General features: G+C 45.1%; 1 protein-coding gene across 1 annotated transcript in view; it reads right to left on the bottom strand.

Moving 5' to 3' along the window:
- LOC119382674 (F-box/WD repeat-containing protein 7) overlaps positions 1-18800 on the bottom strand; it is a 41943-nt gene that overhangs the window by 22618 nt on the left and 525 nt on the right. Inside the window, exons 2-6 of the mRNA XM_037650471.2 lie at positions 15518-15683; positions 14102-14235; positions 12579-12786; positions 7405-7659; positions 162-296 (exon numbers count right to left, since the gene is read on the bottom strand). Coding sequence (XP_037506399.1) covers positions 162-296; positions 7405-7659; positions 12579-12786; positions 14102-14235; positions 15518-15649 — 864 coding nt within the window. The 5' untranslated portion in view covers positions 15650-15683. The remainder of the gene's footprint in view (positions 1-161; positions 297-7404; positions 7660-12578; positions 12787-14101; positions 14236-15517; positions 15684-18800) is intronic.

The following is an 18800-nucleotide window of genomic DNA, read 5'->3' as shown; positions in this document are numbered from 1 at the left end:
AGTTCTCCCAATAAAAAGTTTTCAACTGTGCCAGCCTGTGTCCTGTGTACTTCACCATCCCGACCAAGTGACAATATTTAGCAGGGCCGCCTCTCACATAAGTGCACATTTCTCACATAGTATGTGAAGATCCAAAGCTTAGGTAAACGAGCTTCACGTACCTCTTTGGGCAGAAGGGAGATGAAATCCCTTTGGAATTGTGGCTCGATGACATTCATCATGTGACGCACCTGGCCTGGTTCGCAGCCTTCAATCAGCTGATCGAGCGCTACAAGTCGCTCCGAATGGCTCCATGACTGCAAGAAGAAAGAGGCAGTGTTCTAGTATGAACATCTCTACATATTTACTGTCTGGCTGAAAGCAGCAGAAAAAAAAAAAGGCAACAAAGAGCAAGACATTAGCTTTGCTGTGCTGTGACGAACAGTCTTTGCCACCAAAGCAATGCAGACTTTCTGGGAAAGCATAGGCGTGCAGTGCCTTGGTTTGGCTCGCAAATTTAATCTTGGCTACAAAAGGATGGTCCAAAATCAAGCACATTTGCAGGTAGGATAAAAACAAATGTAAAGAACCGAGTCTGCTCCTGACAGTCAGCAATGTATTCAAATTGTTGTAAACATTTGCCCCATATTAAGCAGAGTTTTAAAAATAAAACGTTCGACTGGTACCGTCCCCCCCCCCCCCCGATGTCCCCCCCCCAATATTTGACCACCCATAAAAATCTACATGAACCACTGGACGCAGATGCAAGTTTCATAAAACTTTGCACAGAAATCTCGGGTATGTGCAAGGCAATCACCCACACACAACTATGGTATAACTTCAATGTAAGCTCATATTTGTTATATCTCAAACTGTGATGAACATTAAATACCCGCAGAGGTAAGTTTTCTTTTTGTTTTAACGACTGCTCTATGACAAAAATATCCTGGTCATTACATACACACCAATTTCGAATAAAATTGGCACATTTAGCAGGCATAGGTAATGCTTTCCATAAGACAGTTTCTGTGCCTAAAACAGCACTCTGATGCGCGGTTCGATGCTCCAGAGATGTAAAGAAGCCTAAACATAATTGCAAGTTCAATTAACTTGCAAATAATGCACGTCTGTGCCAGCTGCTAGCTAAGCAGCAAATTAGCCCATACAGCTGCAGACCTTGGTGCTATTAATTAGAAAAGGAGTATAGCAATGGTCTTGAAACTCTCACATTATTGTGACTGCCAAGCAAAGCATTGCAAACATTAGACAACATGAAGGGCTAAATGTAATACAAAGCTTGGATACAAGGATAAGAAAATAGCAACAAGTTGCTAATCTGAGCATGAGCGAGAGAACCGGAAATTCAACGGCCCATTTTTCGCAAGTAATAGCCACGTTTAGACAACAGACAATGATGTTGAGGAAAGTCGGGGGAATGTATTTGTGCCTACTATTATTTGAAATGTATAAATAATAGCGGTGGGTGAATAATGAATTTGAGGTTCGAAGCGAATCCGAAGCGACTAGTGGTTTGGTCGAATAATTTCGAATCGAATAGTTCAAATAGTATTTACCGCATATTATTAAGAAAAATGAGCATTTTTGTCATGACCCATGCACAATATTTTTAAGGATTGGAACTAGGTATGAGTGAATGTCACTTTATTGGTTTGAAATGAAGTGGAAGCAGCCTTGAATAGTATCAAGATTTGAATAGCAGTAGGGTGCAAGTTATAAGTGGTGCAATACGGTACAATTTAAAAATTACTATACTTAGCGCATATAAGCCCATATAACACGCTTTTAAACTTATAAAAAATATGTACATTTAACCTTGAAGTGTGGCTTTGCGGCAGTGCAGATTTCCCCTGGATGGGTTGTTTCACGGCACAGCAACCAGACGCCGCAGTGAAACCACCTTTACAGGGGTTTACGTGCGGTGAAATGTATACATATATTCGTTCATTTCGAATACTTTGAAATTTTGAATAATCTAAATTCGTATCGAAGCGAATTCGAATACATTAATATCCGTTCAAATATTCGAAACGCCCATCCCTAATAAATAATAAAGAAACAGGAAATGACTGCAGAATAAAACATAACTCCCCACTAGTACTAAGATCCAACTCCAAAACCTATGCAAAATGTGCGTGATGCAGTACTAATTGAGCAATATCACATGTGAATGTACGGTGCCAAGCCAGGACTTGGCACCAGAACTAGAACAGGTAAGATGAGACTTGACCTGAAAGAAATGTAATAGCTGTCACAAGCTTTCAACTTTTTTTTAGAGCTGTGCGAATAGCGAAATTTTGGGTGCGAAGCGAATTTGAATATTGAAAATGAGTGCAAATCGAATCGTATATTTTTAGAATATTTCTCAAACATTTTTCGAATAATTCGAAGTGAAATTACAGAAAAAGTTGCAGAGAATCCCTAAGTATGTTCTTGTGAGATAGCAACATGAAAGTGTTTCTTTTCGCTAGGTTGATGAAGCACTGGCGGGGTGGTGTTTTATAGTTGTCTTATCAAGAATGAGGTAATGTAGAGGCCGAATTGTATTTATGTAGAAGATTTTGTGCAACCAAAGTTGCCGACAACACTTTACACGTGATAGGCAAAGATGACATTTCCTCAGCCTCTCTTCCTTTTTGAACTTCTGATGAAGCCCAACTGATGTGGTGGACAAGGGTCTGCTCCCTTCAAGTACGTAGTTCCAAATCTGCCTCGTAGATGTCAATATATAAGAACTAGGGGTGTGCAAATACCGAATAGTAAGTCTGGAATGAAATACCGAATCGAATTAAAAAAAAAAAAAGCCAAATATCGAATGGAATATCAAATAACAAGTTTATTTAAAAGAAGCACGAATGTTTACAAATTCTCATGCAAAGAAAGCAGCTGTTGTACGTGATCTGAGGTCAACTTCTCCCTCCGGGCCATAACAATGTTACCAGTCGTCGAAAACAACTTTTCACTTGGTACACTTGTTGCGGGAATGCCCATGTATTTCATGGCCATCTTGCACAATCCTGGGAAGTGCTGCTTGCCTGTTTCTTTTCACAATGCTAGAGGGTCTTGGTCCTTGCTGCAAGTGGGCTCTCGAAGGTACCGCACTCCTCGATGTTGGCTGTTTCGGTGGAGCGTCTTCATTCTGATGACGCTGCCAGCTTCTCAATGCTGTCCCAGATACTGCTGACACGCTCCTTGTGAGCTGTAGATGTCGATGCTTTGACACAGTCACTTGATTCTTCTTCTGGAGGGAGCTGCAACTCAGTTCTTGCAAGCTCCAAGAGCCTTGTTTCCTGGAATGTTTCAGTACAGAAGAGGTTCTTAAACCTTGGGTCACAGGCGGTTGCCAGCATATACTCCTTTTGCTTGTCCTGCCCTGTAAACCTTGTCCTCATGCTTTTCAGCAAATTTCTAGCAAACTCTGAGGTGTCATCATCAGCTGCAATAAAGCCTTTCAGAACCACCTGTGTTCCATACAAAAACGGTACCACTGCCGACAAAGTTGCATATTTGTGGCCACTAAGATCTTTGGTTGCCGATGCATTTGGTTCAAGAGCTTTGACTAGTCCAGCCACAGCTTTCCACTCCTGTGGTGCCAGGTTGGGCACAGTTGTCTCAGAGGTGGCCAGCTCCAAACAGATGGCTTCCTTCAGCTGCACAAGATGCGAGAGCATATAGTGCTCACTATTCCACCTCGTTTCCACGTCTTGAATAAGTTCCAGAACTGAGAGCTCCATTCGTCGCTGGCAGTCCTTCAGTCTTGCCGCAGCTTGGGCACTGTGTTTGTAATAGCCAACAATTGCGTGACACTTCTTGAGAATGGCAAACACTCCTGCTGTTTCTTCCTTGGCATCTTTTATAGCTAGTTGCAGTGTATGGCCCATACACTGCATTGGGACGCAAGAAATACCCCTAAGGGCCGCGCGAAAGTTTCGTGCATTGTCCGTCACCACACAGACTGGCACTTTCTGCAGTGGCAGCTCCCAGTTATCCATCATTGCTTGCAGGTGCTCCAGGATGTTGCAAGCTGTGTGGCTCTCGGTGACACTCCGGTTTTCCATCGCAAAGCTTCTCATCTCGAAGTTGGAGGTTAAATAGTGGCAGATGAGGCTGATATAACTCTGGTTAGACCTCGACGTCCACATGTCAGTTGTCAACGAGATCGACTCTACGCCTTCCTGGAAGTCCGCGAGCATTCTCTCCTTCACAGCCATGACTGTGTCTCGGTACAACTCCGGGATGATTGTCCTTGAAAACGTAGTGCAGCTGGGTATCTTGTACAAAGGCTCCATGTGGTTCATCAGCTCTTTGAAACCCCGATTTTCGACACAGCTGTAAGGCTGGAGGTCGAGCGCCAGCATTCGGGCAATCCTTGTGGTTATCGCCGTTCTCTCTCGCTGCGATAGGTCCTTGCGCGACTTCAACACATTTTTGATGAGCGGCTGTGCTCCGTCTGGTCGTCCTTGCTTACCGCTCTCTCATAAACACACTGTGCAAAGAAAAATGCTTGTTCTTGAGGCGATTCGCAAGTGGCGTCGTCGTACTCGATGGTGTGCGAAGTTTCATGTCACAGCTTTTGCACGTTGCCTCTTGGGCCGAGTTCTTTACAAAATGTTTCCAAATGGCACTTTTCGTTTCTTCATTCATGTCGCACTTGACCAGCAGGACCGCCTGACGACGTTTTCTGGCAGCTCGCACGGATACAATTTGGTAGCAGGACACGTCAGCGTGGTTTCCAATTGCGAGGGACTTGGTGGTTTCGGATTGCCCGGAGAAATAAAGCAAATGGCCAAACGGCGCGGAGCCAGCGGTTGGATTGGATTGGATTTGTGGCCCCACCCTTTGTAACGGGCGGGCATCCACCGATGCCCTGGCCTAGAGGACTAAACAATGAAATTAAATTTAAAAATGATAAAGTTAAAAAGCGCACGCAGGAGTGGTTACACACGCGTTAACTAACCACCACTTACTATGAACTAGAGGTGTGCACGGGCTCCGGGTAGCCCGAAAGCCCGAGCCCGACCCGGCCCGCGGGCCGGGCTCGGGCCGGCCGACGTATATTCACCTTGGGCCCGGGCCGGGCTTGGGCCCGGCTCAAAGCCCGACTGAAGCCCTAAATATAGAGAATGAGCTGGAATTGTTTTCCAGCACGCATACAGCGCCTTTTCCGCGAAGGCCCTCTACCGCTTTTGCTTTCCATTCGCTACTTTAAACAAAAGGGGAGCAGGTAAACCACTGCCTCTGTTGCACTCCGACAAACAGAGAAGTAACACCACCTGAGCTAGTGACGGCGCCACGCGACTGTTCGCGTTAGATTTAAGGCCAAATCCCATATATGAGTGAAAATGCACGCGACAGCGACAAGCGACCCGACGTAGATCGCCTTCGTACAAGCTGACGCTTGCATGGTCAAAAGCGCTGCACTTCGTTGAAGCCGGAATCGTTGGACTGCTTGCTGTTTTTGCACGACAATTTGTAATCTGTGCAATAGAGACTGTTCGTCGTGTGTCGCTTGATCATATTTGACATGCTCAATAAAATGCCAAATTACCGGAAAACGATGTTTTGTTTTCGCAGCGAACCTTCAAAAAGCCGAGCCGAGCCGGGCCGGGCCGGGCCGGGCCGGGCCCGGGATTGTGTTTTCGTATGTCGGGCCGGGCCGGGCGGGCTCGCAGCCCTTTGCCGTCGGGCTCGGGCGGGCCTTCGACAAAGTCAGCGGGCCCGGGCTGGGCTCGGAAATACGGCCCGTGCACAGCTCTACTACGAACATGTTCACGAGAAAAGCTTCGACGAGTCAACGGAGAAGTTAAACAAGCGCCACCACTATCCCGTTACCGAAAGTAGAAGAGAAATTGGGTGGCTCTGCGGCCGAGAGGTGGCGCGAGTGCCGCCCGGCCAGCTGAGTGGTGGACAACTGTACGCCGAACTTGGAACTTAGGCCGTTGTGTGCGTGTCTCCTGCCTTTGTCGCGTGTGGGTTTTATTGATTCTGTTATTTTTTCTTTTTCTTTTTTGAGGCCACGACACTGAGTGTGTTCCCCCTTTGCAAAGGGGCAGGCCACTACTACTAAATCATCATCATCATCATCGGCCGCGCAGTGACGCGACGCAACCAATGCTGCACGGCCCTGGAGCATGGTTTTGCAATTCATAATGGCGCGCTTTCCTTTTGTGCTCACGAATTGCAGTCTGCGATTCTTTCCAAGTGTATCTACAACTGTTGCATGTGTAGGAAGTGAGACATATAGTGCAGCCGGTGCGAGCGGCACAAACAAAAGGCTGTCTTAGTTGAGTTTCGCGGCTCGGCTGTGTCACGACCACAATCTGCGTGCTCTCAGGTTCGTGACACTCAAACTTTGTGTAGTTTTGAACAAACTGCGCAGTCTCAAAGTATTGTATGTGTTTCACCCACCAACCAAACAGACTCGCCGAATATATTGAATATTCGAGTAACACCAAACAGACTCGCCGAATATATTGAATATTCGAGTAACCGAATACTCCATATTTGATTTGCAAATCGAACTATTCGACAAGTTGGAATTCGATTCGTATTTGTATATTCGAGTATTCACACACCCCTAATAAGAACATCTGAAATTTTGGATGCTAAAAAGCTTCAGTGTCCGATTTTTCGGACTTCCTGCCCAAATTTCGGGTCCCAAACAGCATTAACTGAGCCCCCAATTCTGCTGCATTTTTCATCTCCATGCTGGAACCAGCGTTTTCCTAAGTTAATACACTTGCGACCGTAACGGAGCTTGAAAGGCAGCTTTGCCGCAACGCGGGAATGTGATGAGTTGAAGCACATTGAAAATCTAGGGACCACTTCTAATCGGATGTTGACTGTCTCTTGGCTGTCTGCCCGTAACAGAGCTTGAAAGGCAGCTTTGCCGCAATGTGGGGGTGTGATGAGGTGAAGCATATTGAAAATCTGAAGTCACTTTTAATCGGACGTTGAATGTGTTTTTGGGAAGTTCGAATAGTTCGAATAGTAAAATTCCAGTGCGAATCGAATAGCAAACACTATTAGAAAAATATTCGAAATTTTGAATATTCACACACCCCTAGTTAATACATCTGCGACAGTAGCGCAGCTTGAAAGGCAGCTTTGCCACAATACGGGGGTGTTATGAGGTGAAGCATACTGAAAATCTAGGGACCACTTTTAATCGGACATTGACTGTGTCTTGGCCAAGTTCAACTGTAACTTGCCGCAATACGAGAGTGTAATGAGGTGAAGCATATTGAAAATCTGAAGAGGTCACTTTCAATCGGACGTTGACTGTATTTTTCTTTGAGAAGGTTGAACTGTTCGACTAGTAAAATGCCAGTGCGAATCGAATCGAACAGCAACCACTACTCGAAAATTCAAATATTCGCACACCCCTACATTTTTTAAACTCCTCACCTGGAAAGTGCTGAGCCAAGCATCAAGCTTTGGTGGTTGAACTAGCGTAGATGGGTGCCTCGTGCGCCGAGTCGGTGCGGGCGGTGCAACGTCTCGGCTTTGTGCAGGTGTTGTGACAGCAGCAGCAGCAGTTCCAGCAGCAGTTCCGGCAGCAGTGGCAGTTCCCTCACTTACAGCCGTGTAACTTGCCTCCCAGCCGCATGGCTTCTTGCCTCCCGGCCGTTTAACTTCTTCCCGCTTACGCTTCAGCTGACTCTGCATGACACATTTGCAATACGCTTCTGGCATAATGCACACGCAACTTTACGACCCCTTCACCTTTCACTGCTTTCAACACTGCGTGCAGAGCATAACACCGCCTTCAATTTAGACTGAAGATCGTGGAAAAAGAATATCTTGAAGCAAAAAAATTGACAGGTTACTGTTACCTCGACACATACCTTAACGCCCTGCCATTTGCAACGCAGACAGGCAAGAAATATTAGCATTCAATGATGCACCTTCCAATAAAAACATCAACCTATTCACACACTTCGGGATGCTTGATCATGGGAAATGTTTGATAGTATTTCTTTTACTGTAAGTCTTTGATGTATCGAAGAAAGGATGCATATTTCTGTCAAGACATGCATGGCAAAAATGACGGGTAAATGCAGCTTTGAACAATTCACATATAAGAAGTGCGGCTCCACTGAGTAAGAAAAGAAATAGAAGTATCAGTCTGGGCCCAGAGGTGAAAGGTTGCTGCCCCTAGTGTCCATTTCTCAAAATTTTCTTCTCAGTGTGCTTGTTTTCGGATATGTCATAAATTAAAGAGATAATATACAGTTGCTTTTTGCTCAGCTGGGCAATATCACTAATGATCACCATGAGAGCAACATGGCCCAAAATAACTCGGCACGAGAAGTCATCCTCGTCACAACTACAGTCAAACCTCGATATATCGAACACGGACATATCGAATTATTGCCTATATCGAACGGTTCCTATATCACGTGGGAAATCGCATGCATTTTTAATTTTTTATTTCGAACGAAGTTTGACGTATAATGGATATATCGAACTCGGCCACCCCAAACCGCCCGCGCTCCGTTGACAGGCGGCGAGCTTTCCCGCCGTGCTCCGTTGACAGGCGGCGAGCTTTCCCGCAACTCTCGAAAATAGCGGTAGCGCGGTGGGCGTTTACGACTGCTGCACACATCGATGGCGCCGAGTGCGCCACTTGAACGTAGCGGCATACGCACGCCGCAGCCTTGCAGCAACGACGCACTGCACGCATCCGTCGCATCGGTCGTTGTTGTGCTCGTGTGTTAGGCCTGCCGCGCGTTGTGGTGTGTGTAGCGATGGCTGCAGACGCGAAGAAACGGACGACCCTGACTTTTGCAGCAAAACTGGAAGCAATCCAGCGCGTTGAGAATGGTGAGAAGTCGAGCGTCGCGGACGGGTTAGGCATACCAAGGAGCACATTGAGTACTCTGCTCAAAAACAAAGCCGACATAAAGGCCAAGGCCGAGAAGAGTCAGCACTCGGGCGCGCGGCGTGTACGCAAAGCTGCTTTTGAAGATGTTGAGAAGTCTCTCCACAAGTGGTTCATGGATGCAAGGGCCCGAAATATTCCTGTATCGGGGCCGATGTTGCAACAGAAGGCAAAGAACTTTGCATTCATTCTCGGCGTCGAGAATTTCAGTGTGAGTAGCGGTTGGCTACAACGTTTTAAGACTCGTTTCAACATTGTCGGGAAGACTGTGTCGGGAGAGAGTGAGGACGCCAATGATGAAGAAATTCAGAAGTGGCTTGATCATGAATGGCCCAAAGTTCTCGCCAAGTATGAGCCGAGCCAAATCTTTAATGCTGACGAGACGGGCCTGTTCTGGCAAATGCTTCCGCGGCAAACGCTGGACACTCGCGGGGACAAGTGCCACGGGGGCAAGCAAGGCAAGGCCCGTGTGACGGTCCTATTGGCTGCCAATATGGATGGGAGCACGAAGCTGCGGCCACTTGTAATTGGCAAATTTAAAACCCCGAGGTGCATGCGGAACTGCCCCAATATTCCGGTGACTTATGCCTGGAATAAGAAGTCGTGGATGACGAGGGATATTTTCCTCAAGTGGCTGAAGGCGTGGGATTCGGACCTGGTGCGTCAGGGACGGAAGGTATGCCTTATCGTCGATAACTGCACGGCACACCACACCGATGCCCAGCTGAGCAACACCGAAGTAGTATTTCTGCCGCCCAACACCACTTCGAAGCTCCAACCGTTGGACCAGGGCATTATCCGCACATTTAAGTCTATCTACAAGCGTCGGCTGATCGACATTTTGCTTGTAAGACTCCGGATGGGCCAAGATCTGAAGATCGATCTTTTGGGCGCCATCCAAATGCTCAAGGCGTCGTGGGAAAACGTCAAGCAGTCGACGATAGCCAACTGCTTTCGGCATGCGGGCTTCGGTGGACGCACTGACGAAGCATCAGTGGAAGAATCCGAGGAAGCTGGGTTGGCATGCGCAGATGAAGAAAGCGAGCTCGCCGAAACGTGGAGCAAGCTGGAGAGCTTTGTTGGTGCGGAGCCGCAAAGCATGTGCATCGAAGACTTCGTTGGAGGTGACGACAGCACTGGTACAACGGCGGAGCTAACGGATGTAGAGATCGTCGCCGAAGCTACCGCTGAGCAGCCGAATGAAGACGCTGCCGAGGTGGATCCCGCAAGCGCTGATGGTGCCCCGCTCCCGACATCAGCTGAGGTCGTAGCCGCTTTGGCCCTTGCGCGCCGCCACTGCAGCGCGATTGAAGGCACCGGCCTTTCACTTGTGGATCGCCTGGACTATGTTGAGGACGCAGTCGTCAAACACGCCATTGCCAACAAAAAGCAGGCTACCCTTTTTCAGTATTTTAAGCCAACACAATAAATACTTTGTTTGAATCTTCAAGTGAGTATTTACTGCACCACGATTGGTTCGTTGGTTGTTTTCCACAAGTTCTTGACGCATTTTTTACGTGATTTTTTATATCGAATTCTGGATATATCGAACTATTTCGCGATCGCCGTGCCGTTCGATATATCGAGGTTCGACTGTACTTTGAAGTGTCGTCTCAACTGTTAACCTTAAGTACTCTACAATACAGTGAACTCCCATTAAGACGTACTTTTTAAGACAAATTCTCGCTTATGCCAAACAACACGGGACCGTTTGTTTGGTTTCCTATAGGTTCAATGCAAAATAAATTCGCTTAAGACGAACTGCCCAACTGTACTCTTCTGTTAAGACGAACTTTCGCGGTGATTGACAACGCTGGCGATTCTGTGAAATGAACACTGCAGTCTTGGTGGGGCATTCAAGTGACCAAGAAAAAGCAAAAAAGGAAAAAGAAAAGCGCTTCCCGGAGCAAGGACGCGACGCCGAGGGCGCCAGATAAACGAAAAATAACGGTCAGTGGATAATGCCGGCATCCCCCTCACCCCCAGCCTGTGAGTGGGGAGGTGCAAGCTCTATCAGCAAAGAAAACAACAAAAAGAGTAGGGGGATTAACAACTGGGACCCCCAAGCCATTGTGTCCTCTTGTATCCCCCCCCCCCTTTCATTGGTTTCCAAGCTGGAGTACAAAGGAGAACAGAACAACACAAGAGCGTGGGGCCCCTCCGCAATGGTCAGAGGGGCAAACGCAAGGGGAGTGAAGGAAAAAGAATAGAGCTTTTTTAAGGGTGGACACGGGGATCGTTTGTAACTTTTTAGTGTCTTGGCCTAGGTTGATGAAATTTGGTACACATAATACAAATCATCTTAAAAAGACAAATTTTTTTTTTTTTCGGGCATTTAGAGTGCGTTTTCAGCGTAATTGTTTAGTTACTGTGTAAATAAAAGACCACAGATGCCAAAACGAATGTTTTCCAAAAATTGATTTTTTTTGGCGATATCCGTGATTTGATCCCAGTGTCCCCCCTTAAAGCAACAACGGGAACGAAAATTGTCTGTGCATTACAATTGAGTACGAAACCGAAACCACGTTTGCTGCGCTAGCACTCCCAGTAGAGGGGTCAGGTGCATTGTCATCACTATCACATAATGGCGGCAGAGCGCATTTTTTGGTCAGTTCACGTTGGTTCGCGTACGACATGTGTGCGCTGTATCTGTTCCCAGTGAACTGCTAACTGTAATGACCTATTTTGATTATGGAAGTGCACGACAAAAGAAGGCTATTTTGCACACTGAATACAGCTGCGTCGTGTCTTTTTCGTGTGCGCGAGGCTTGTGACCGTGAGAAGCGCAATGGGATATCTTCAGCTGCACGTCGATCAGGAAAAGTTACTACGGGCTGAAAACGGGAAAATATCCGGACCTCAAAGAAGACCTTGCAGACTTTCTTAAGCAACTCGGCATATCATGAATCTGACAAGGCAACAGCACGTGATCTTTGAGCCAGCAAAACAGCCTCACAGAAGAAAAGGAACTGCCAGGACCATAAATTTACGTTTTAAGGAAAATTGTGCTTCTCTCTCTCTCTCTTTTTTTTGTAATTGTCAACATACGAGCGTGCTACAGTTTTATCATTAAAATGTGGTAGCACTATCTTCATGAAATTTTTCATTTTTGAACCTGCGAAATCAGGTGCTCGTACGATTCGTGTACTCTACTTGAAGGCATAGTTTTTATCAAGCTGAGTCAAATAAATGCTTTTTCTTGTCTTTTTGCCCCCATTGTACGTCTACTCCATTCAGTGTTTTCAAGTAACATATTTGGATGCAGTTGGCATGTTAGCATGTCTCTTTTTGGGGGCACTTCTGATAAGCCGAACTCCTGATAAGACGAACAGATGACCACGGTCCCTTCGAGTTCGTCTTAACGGGAGTCTACTGTATATAAATCTGCCGAACCTATAGATTGTTGACTGTAAAAAAAAAGTAAGATCTCTGACACATCTTCTTCAGTCACAATGCATACTGGAACCTGCTCCAGTGCACACTGGAGCAGTATGGAACCTGCTTTTTTCCCTCCTCCAATTCCATCTAGTAGCAGCATAGAAGAAATCATGAAGAAGCTGCTGGCCAAGTGAGCCCTATGCTTACCCAATGTGACCCCCTTACTCTCGAACCTGTCAGTTATTGGTAAACATGACCACTGTTATGAATGAAAAGCAATGTTTTGTGGGAATGCAAAGAGGGAAGACGAGATGCTCACGCCTGCCAAAGAAAGTGCTGCTTGGTCATCGTCGCCCTCGGCCATGTCTTCCACAGAGGAGCAGCTACCTTCATCGTCATCGCTTGTCGGCAGCCCCTCTGAATGAAGCAATCTGTTTACCGAAGTCGCCAACGACGTCGCCTCGACCTTCGAAGGAGTGGCAAGCTCGTCTCTGCTGCCACAGCTGCTGCTGCTCCCACTGCCCCACCTGAACACAAGGCCAAGCTTAGTCACGTCACTCTTAGTGGAACCAAATTAAGGGTGGATACTGCTCTTGAAATATTTATAAAAAATTTCTTGATCGAATTTGATGAAACTTGGCGAGTTTATGTATATTTGTGTGCAGATTTCAAATATGGAAATATTTTTCTAGTATAATGTGTAGTTTTTCAAATACAAAATATTTCATTTTCAAGCTGGGATTTCACTCGTGAATGTTCATCATGCCATAACTTTTGTTCTAATGGGTTTAGAACATCCATTTTTGTTGCACTGCACACAGTTCTGATTCCAGATTATTGTGATATGCTAATTTACATTGTAACTCTCTGTTTTAAAAAGATCTTGCTCCCCATAAGGCACATGAAATATTTTGCATTTTAAGAACTACACATCATACTAGAAGAATAATTTCATACTTGAAATCTGCATACAAATGTACACTGTCATCCTTTATGAAAGGGAACGCATGGCTTGTGCTCTGCGGCGGCTGCCTACAGAGCAATCAACCGACAACTGAAGAAAGCATGTCCGCTTTTGGCGTCATCTATTGACAAAAAAAAATAACGAGTGATGGCCATTGGAAAAGCGCTGCTAGATTACGCTCTCGCAAGGGCGATGCCGCCAAAAGTGGATGTGTTTTCTTTAGCTGTTGGTTGTTGGTGCTGTAGGCAGCCGCCGCAGAGCGCAGGCCACGCGCTCGTGTGTTCCCTTTCATAAAGGACAACAGTGTACATAAACTGAGCAAGTTTCATCAAATTCGATTCAAGAAATAAAAAGAAATTTTTAAGTGCCGTGTCCCACTCTCAAGGGAACATAAGAGAATAGCAAAAGGACAGAGTACAATGTGAGCATTAGTTAAAAACTGACGCATTTTTGGAAGATTTGAGAGGAGAGTTTCATGGTCTGCACACTTGCGAAAACAAATGCAACCAGAGTTGACCAAAAGAGAAGGGCTCAGCTAATTTGTTGTCTAAACTGAACTTGTCAAATTATTAGCCTTTCCAGCAGTCAACCCATGTTGCCTGCATATTTTGAGACCGAAGGTTTTGCCAGAGCTGTTTCTGCTAAAGGTCCACAGGGAGAAATATTAGTAAAGTTCTATTACCACCAAGTTCATGCAGTTTTTGGTTCCTGAATAAATTTGTGGGCTCATCAGTTTCCTTTCGTATGTTCGGCGAGCCTTTTCTTCATAGAAACACCGTTCGCTTTACACGTTAAAGCGACTATGGAATTCTGAGCTTCTAAGCACAAGCACACAAAAATGGTGAATTACTACACGCAAGAGAATCTTGTCACCCGACCTGGTTCCCTGAGTGTCCTTGGGTAGATTCTCCCTCGGACTGCATGTTAGGCTGAGCTGTAGCTCTTGCAGCAAAGACACGTCCACTCCAGGTACAGCCAGCAAGTCCTCAACTCGGTTGAAACCTCCCTGCAACTGCGAATTAACAAAAACCGTATATGGAGGTTTCACATAAAAATGCGCACTAGGCGATGAAAAATGCTGTGGCAGAGGGCTTCACACAAAGTCTTCGACCACTTGGTGGTTATTTATCCATTTGTCTGAAAAATTAACATTGTTTTTTACTGACAACCGCATCTTCACACATTTGTGCAGGTGTTTCGTGGATCAACCTCTGTTGGCATTTTCTTTTCCAGGTGTGACGAGAGATTGGCATTTACATTACCATTATTAGCAAGCTTTTCAAGCAGATTCCTACTGTCCTTACGGATTGAAACGTGACAATTTAAGGCTAAGCAATGCACATACTTTCGTTCCACCATCTTCAATTCCGTGTCAAATCACCATACTTTCGACTCGAAATCTTACATCAGAGCCAACATTACCTTTAGTGACCAGATTCGCAGTGACGTGACTTGGTCATATTGAGCAATAATTGTACATACCATTTGTCATACTAAATTTTTTCATGTCGCGTTTCAATCCGTGAGCACTGGACATTCCCCACAATGTCTAGTGAGCGACTATTTGAACAGCTGCGTGTGACCAAAGAAGCCAATGAAAAAGGTATGTTTGTTTACTTCCAAAATTTGCTTCGAAAGCCCTTTAAGCCCAAGCACCCAACAACAAACATGACAAAAACTGCAGCTATGGGCATGCTGTTTCAGGCAACAACGTTTGCTGGCCATTCAAGGCTTTAACTGACCATAACAACTATGGCAGAACTTTTTTTAATATGCACATCAGCGAGCCTCTACAGGGTTACTTGTAAAGAAACATCAATTGGAAAACATTGTGGCCTGTTAAGTGTACTACATAAAATCTGAGCGCAGCCAGAATCAGGGTTTCCAGGCAGATATAGTTGCCAGTTTAACTGAACTTCCTAAGTGCACAGTTAACTTTTTAAAGTTGCAAGAATATCACTTCTGGAATGCAATTAATGCTAAATTTAACAGAATCAAATGCGATATGGCAGACCTATCAACAATGTCCTCCTGTCACTCAACGCACAGACAGGATGCCCACAGCTCCAGCGTGATTTCCCTCTGGACATTACATCACACGACGATGAAAGCTTCTCTGACAGTAGTCAATTAAAAATTTTATGGCACAGTGTTTTCCTGTACAGAACTGCAATTGTAACAATGCAGCATCAAACGTCTTGTATCAACGGGCCAAACATGCAGGTCACTGAACTTCTTGACAGTGTAAACCAACAAAACATGGCACATGTCACACATGTAGGCACAGCACTGACCCTACGAGCTGCCACAATGGCTTCGGCAGCTGCCCTCCCCAGGCCAACGACCCCTGCCAGGTCGTCGACCGAAGAGGTGTTGATGTCCACCTTGGCATCGTTCCCCTCGCCTGTACGTTCCTCCGCAGACATGGGCCCGCCCACGTCCGCAGTCTCAGAGAAGCATCTACATTGCAAAAAAAAAAGAAATGTGGGAGGGGAGATCAGTGGCAAGCCACAAAATGGTGTCAACAGCTAACCGTAACTTCAGTAGAGAAGTGATCCACAAACCTTTTCCAGGGAAAGTTAGTCAAGTGCTTTACATCTGACATGCCTGTACAAAAGTTGTACTTACGGTATTTATATCGAAGCAAAAATATAGTTATGAGACAACTCGAGTTTTCTCTGAAGCAGTACAGCCACGATTTAAAAGAGCAATTTCTTTAAAAAATGTCTATACCCTCAAACAATAGAAAATGAATACTCGGAAGCTCCAAATAATTCGCTATAATGCTAGTCTCTATGACCGGAACCCGGATGCGTTACTAGATATTGCTCCCACTCCGTTTTCTATAATCAAAGTGCCTGCATTGCATAAGCGTGTGCAGCTCTCTCTGGTTACGTTTTTACGAGCAATGTCACCACACTTAGCCCAAATAACGTAAAATCTTGTCTCATGCGAAGACAAATTTGACGATGCCTGGCCTGGTACATTTTAAGACCAAATGTAGGATGAAATTAGGACAACTTAATGTTTCTTGATCTTTGTATTTGAAAGTGTTGTGCTTGCAGAGTACCCACAACTAAAGCAACATATGCAGGTCCTTTTCCCATTATCAAAATGCAGCTGAGGATCTAAACCACAACCACACAGCAGATGCCCTCCAGAGACTCCAGGCAACTTTTTCACCTCCATTAACGGGACACTAAAGGTAAATAACATTTTATGTGAGAGTGAAAGGTCAATGCTTGACAACCTCTGAAATGTCAATATGCATGAAAGCGCTTTAGCATTCAGGAAATTAAGGTACGTGCAGGACATGATTTGCACCACCAGTAGGACATTCTGGAGTAAGAGCCCAATGATGCAGAATGCCCTAAGCACAATTAATCACTAGTACTCAAACTACTCGTGATAGAAAAGAACATTGCAGTGCATTACAAGATGGAATAAAATGCAACTTGTGCGTTTCAGTTTGATTCATAGGAAAAGAACTTGGCGTTAGCTTTGGAACGACGAAAGTTCCATTTTCACTGGGCTGTGTTCTCTGCACCGGCTGTCGGGCAGTAAAGGGTGGGCATGGCAAATGCTACGTTATAAGGCTATTCTCAGAGGTAGGTGGTTTTAATTGCACTAACGACGTGCGGACCCCTTTTTCGACATGCGGAACTTTTTCTTTCAAAACAAAGCATTTCCTTGGCACGAAACAAGCACTACTAGGTTTCTGGAACACAATTTCAACAATCCACGTCAACTTAATTTTTGCCTTTAGTGTATGTTTAAACTGCCATCTTATGGGTCACTGCAGAATTGGTCCTCAAAGGCGTAAGTGTTCAACAAGTTTTCATTATTTTGCCATGTACCAGTGATTCCACATACTTCAGTCATGAACCAGAAACATTTCATCCGCAGCCAGATGATTACAAAAAGCAGCTTAAAATCAGTACTGAATGATGTAGACAATTTTATCTGCCATTGGCTACCTCTTATTTTTTACTGTCCCTCATAACTTGTATCAGTGCTGCCTCAAATCATTTGAAGTTTCTGAAACAATGCATGATAGCACAATAAATCTGCAGATCTAGCATAGACACACGTGGAGCAAATCACCTCAGCTCCATAAAACAACACAATGTTGAAGATGATAATAAAAGCAGCCTGTATAAAGACAGCTATGGCACTATTCCCATTTGTCAGATTTTTTGGGTTACTATGTTATCGTTGGGTCATTATATAATGAATTAATTAGCTGTTTCTGCTGTGTTGTAATTGAATTGGTTATGCACTGGTTATTTTCCATGCCCAACGTTTTGCTTTGCTGTATGTGGCTTGGAGCAGCTGCACAGGTCTTCATAAAAGTGCTTGTACACTTTTTAGCTTGGGTATCCAGCTAAAAGTATTTGGTAAACGAAGTGCATTAAACTGAAAGAGCAAACATATTCTCAATCATGCTGTTGAGGTGCATGACATTTGTCATGCATGATCCGACACCACTGCATATTGTTCATGTGTCTCGTCTGGCAGGACAAAACACTGCTACATCCACAGTGTTTTTATAATAGTTAAGCCTTAAAAACCTGTTTTATGTTAAACTCTACCTTAGAAACTGCATAAGCACTTGTACCTTGACATACACTGACGAAAACAGAGGATTTCACTAACCAGAACAAAACATGATTTCAGAAATGTACCTACACTTTGGTTTAGACTGCTTGTGTTAAAATGCATGGCGCATTGCTTTAACTAATTAAAATGGTTGTCTCTTCATTAGTCAAATGATGGTCAATGCTCATTAATTTGCAAACATGTGCCTGTGAAGCATGCCTATGCATGGTCACTAACAAAGGCAATGCCTTTACTAGGTGAAACTGCAACTCCACGTTATTTTTATGTAAAAGTTTGAAGGCAAAGGAGCTCATATGTGACGAAACAATCACAATTATGCAAGGATAGTGACACGTGCGCACGAGAAGATGCGTCCATTACTGGCGTGCTTAACATGAACTTCTAAAAAACAAGGAACTTCTCCTCGCACACGAAAAAAAAAAAGAAACTTAGGAAATCTTTTCGTTTGGAGCTGTCGCTTAGGGTAGGCAAATTTCGCCACTGTATTGCACCAGAATCTAAGACGTCCAACCATGCGAGCACTACTGCGCCAAGGCGAACACGTGCTCGAAGAAAACACGGCCAGAAGCATGCGATCCTCACATAGGACAACGGTGTCGCAAAAGTCGTCGAAATGACGCCGTAAGCCGCGCCACACACTGTAAGTCGCTTTGCGAAGTGCGAATACACACACGCCCAATACGCGCATGAGTGCCCACACCTTTTCTGGTAGAACAGTCGCTTTCACATCGTCGGAAAAACCTAGCTAGCTCGCTCGTTATAATGGCAAAAAAAAAAAAACGAAGACCACGCTCAAGCGGCATATCGTACAGTTGCAGTACGGCAGAATGTTGGTACTACTGTGCTGAATAAACGCTTTCTGGGAGTAGGCGCTCGCGGCAACCCCCTGCTGTTAATGGTCCCTCGCTGACACTGAACAGAGGGCACACAAGTCTCGCCGAACCCCATGCACGAGTT

The sequence above is a fragment of the Rhipicephalus sanguineus genome, chromosome 2 (genome assembly GCF_013339695.2).
Source record: "Rhipicephalus sanguineus isolate Rsan-2018 chromosome 2, BIME_Rsan_1.4, whole genome shotgun sequence".
NCBI classification, from domain to species: domain Eukaryota; kingdom Metazoa; phylum Arthropoda; class Arachnida; order Ixodida; family Ixodidae; genus Rhipicephalus; species Rhipicephalus sanguineus.
This window is presented reverse-complemented; position numbering and strand designations above follow the sequence as displayed.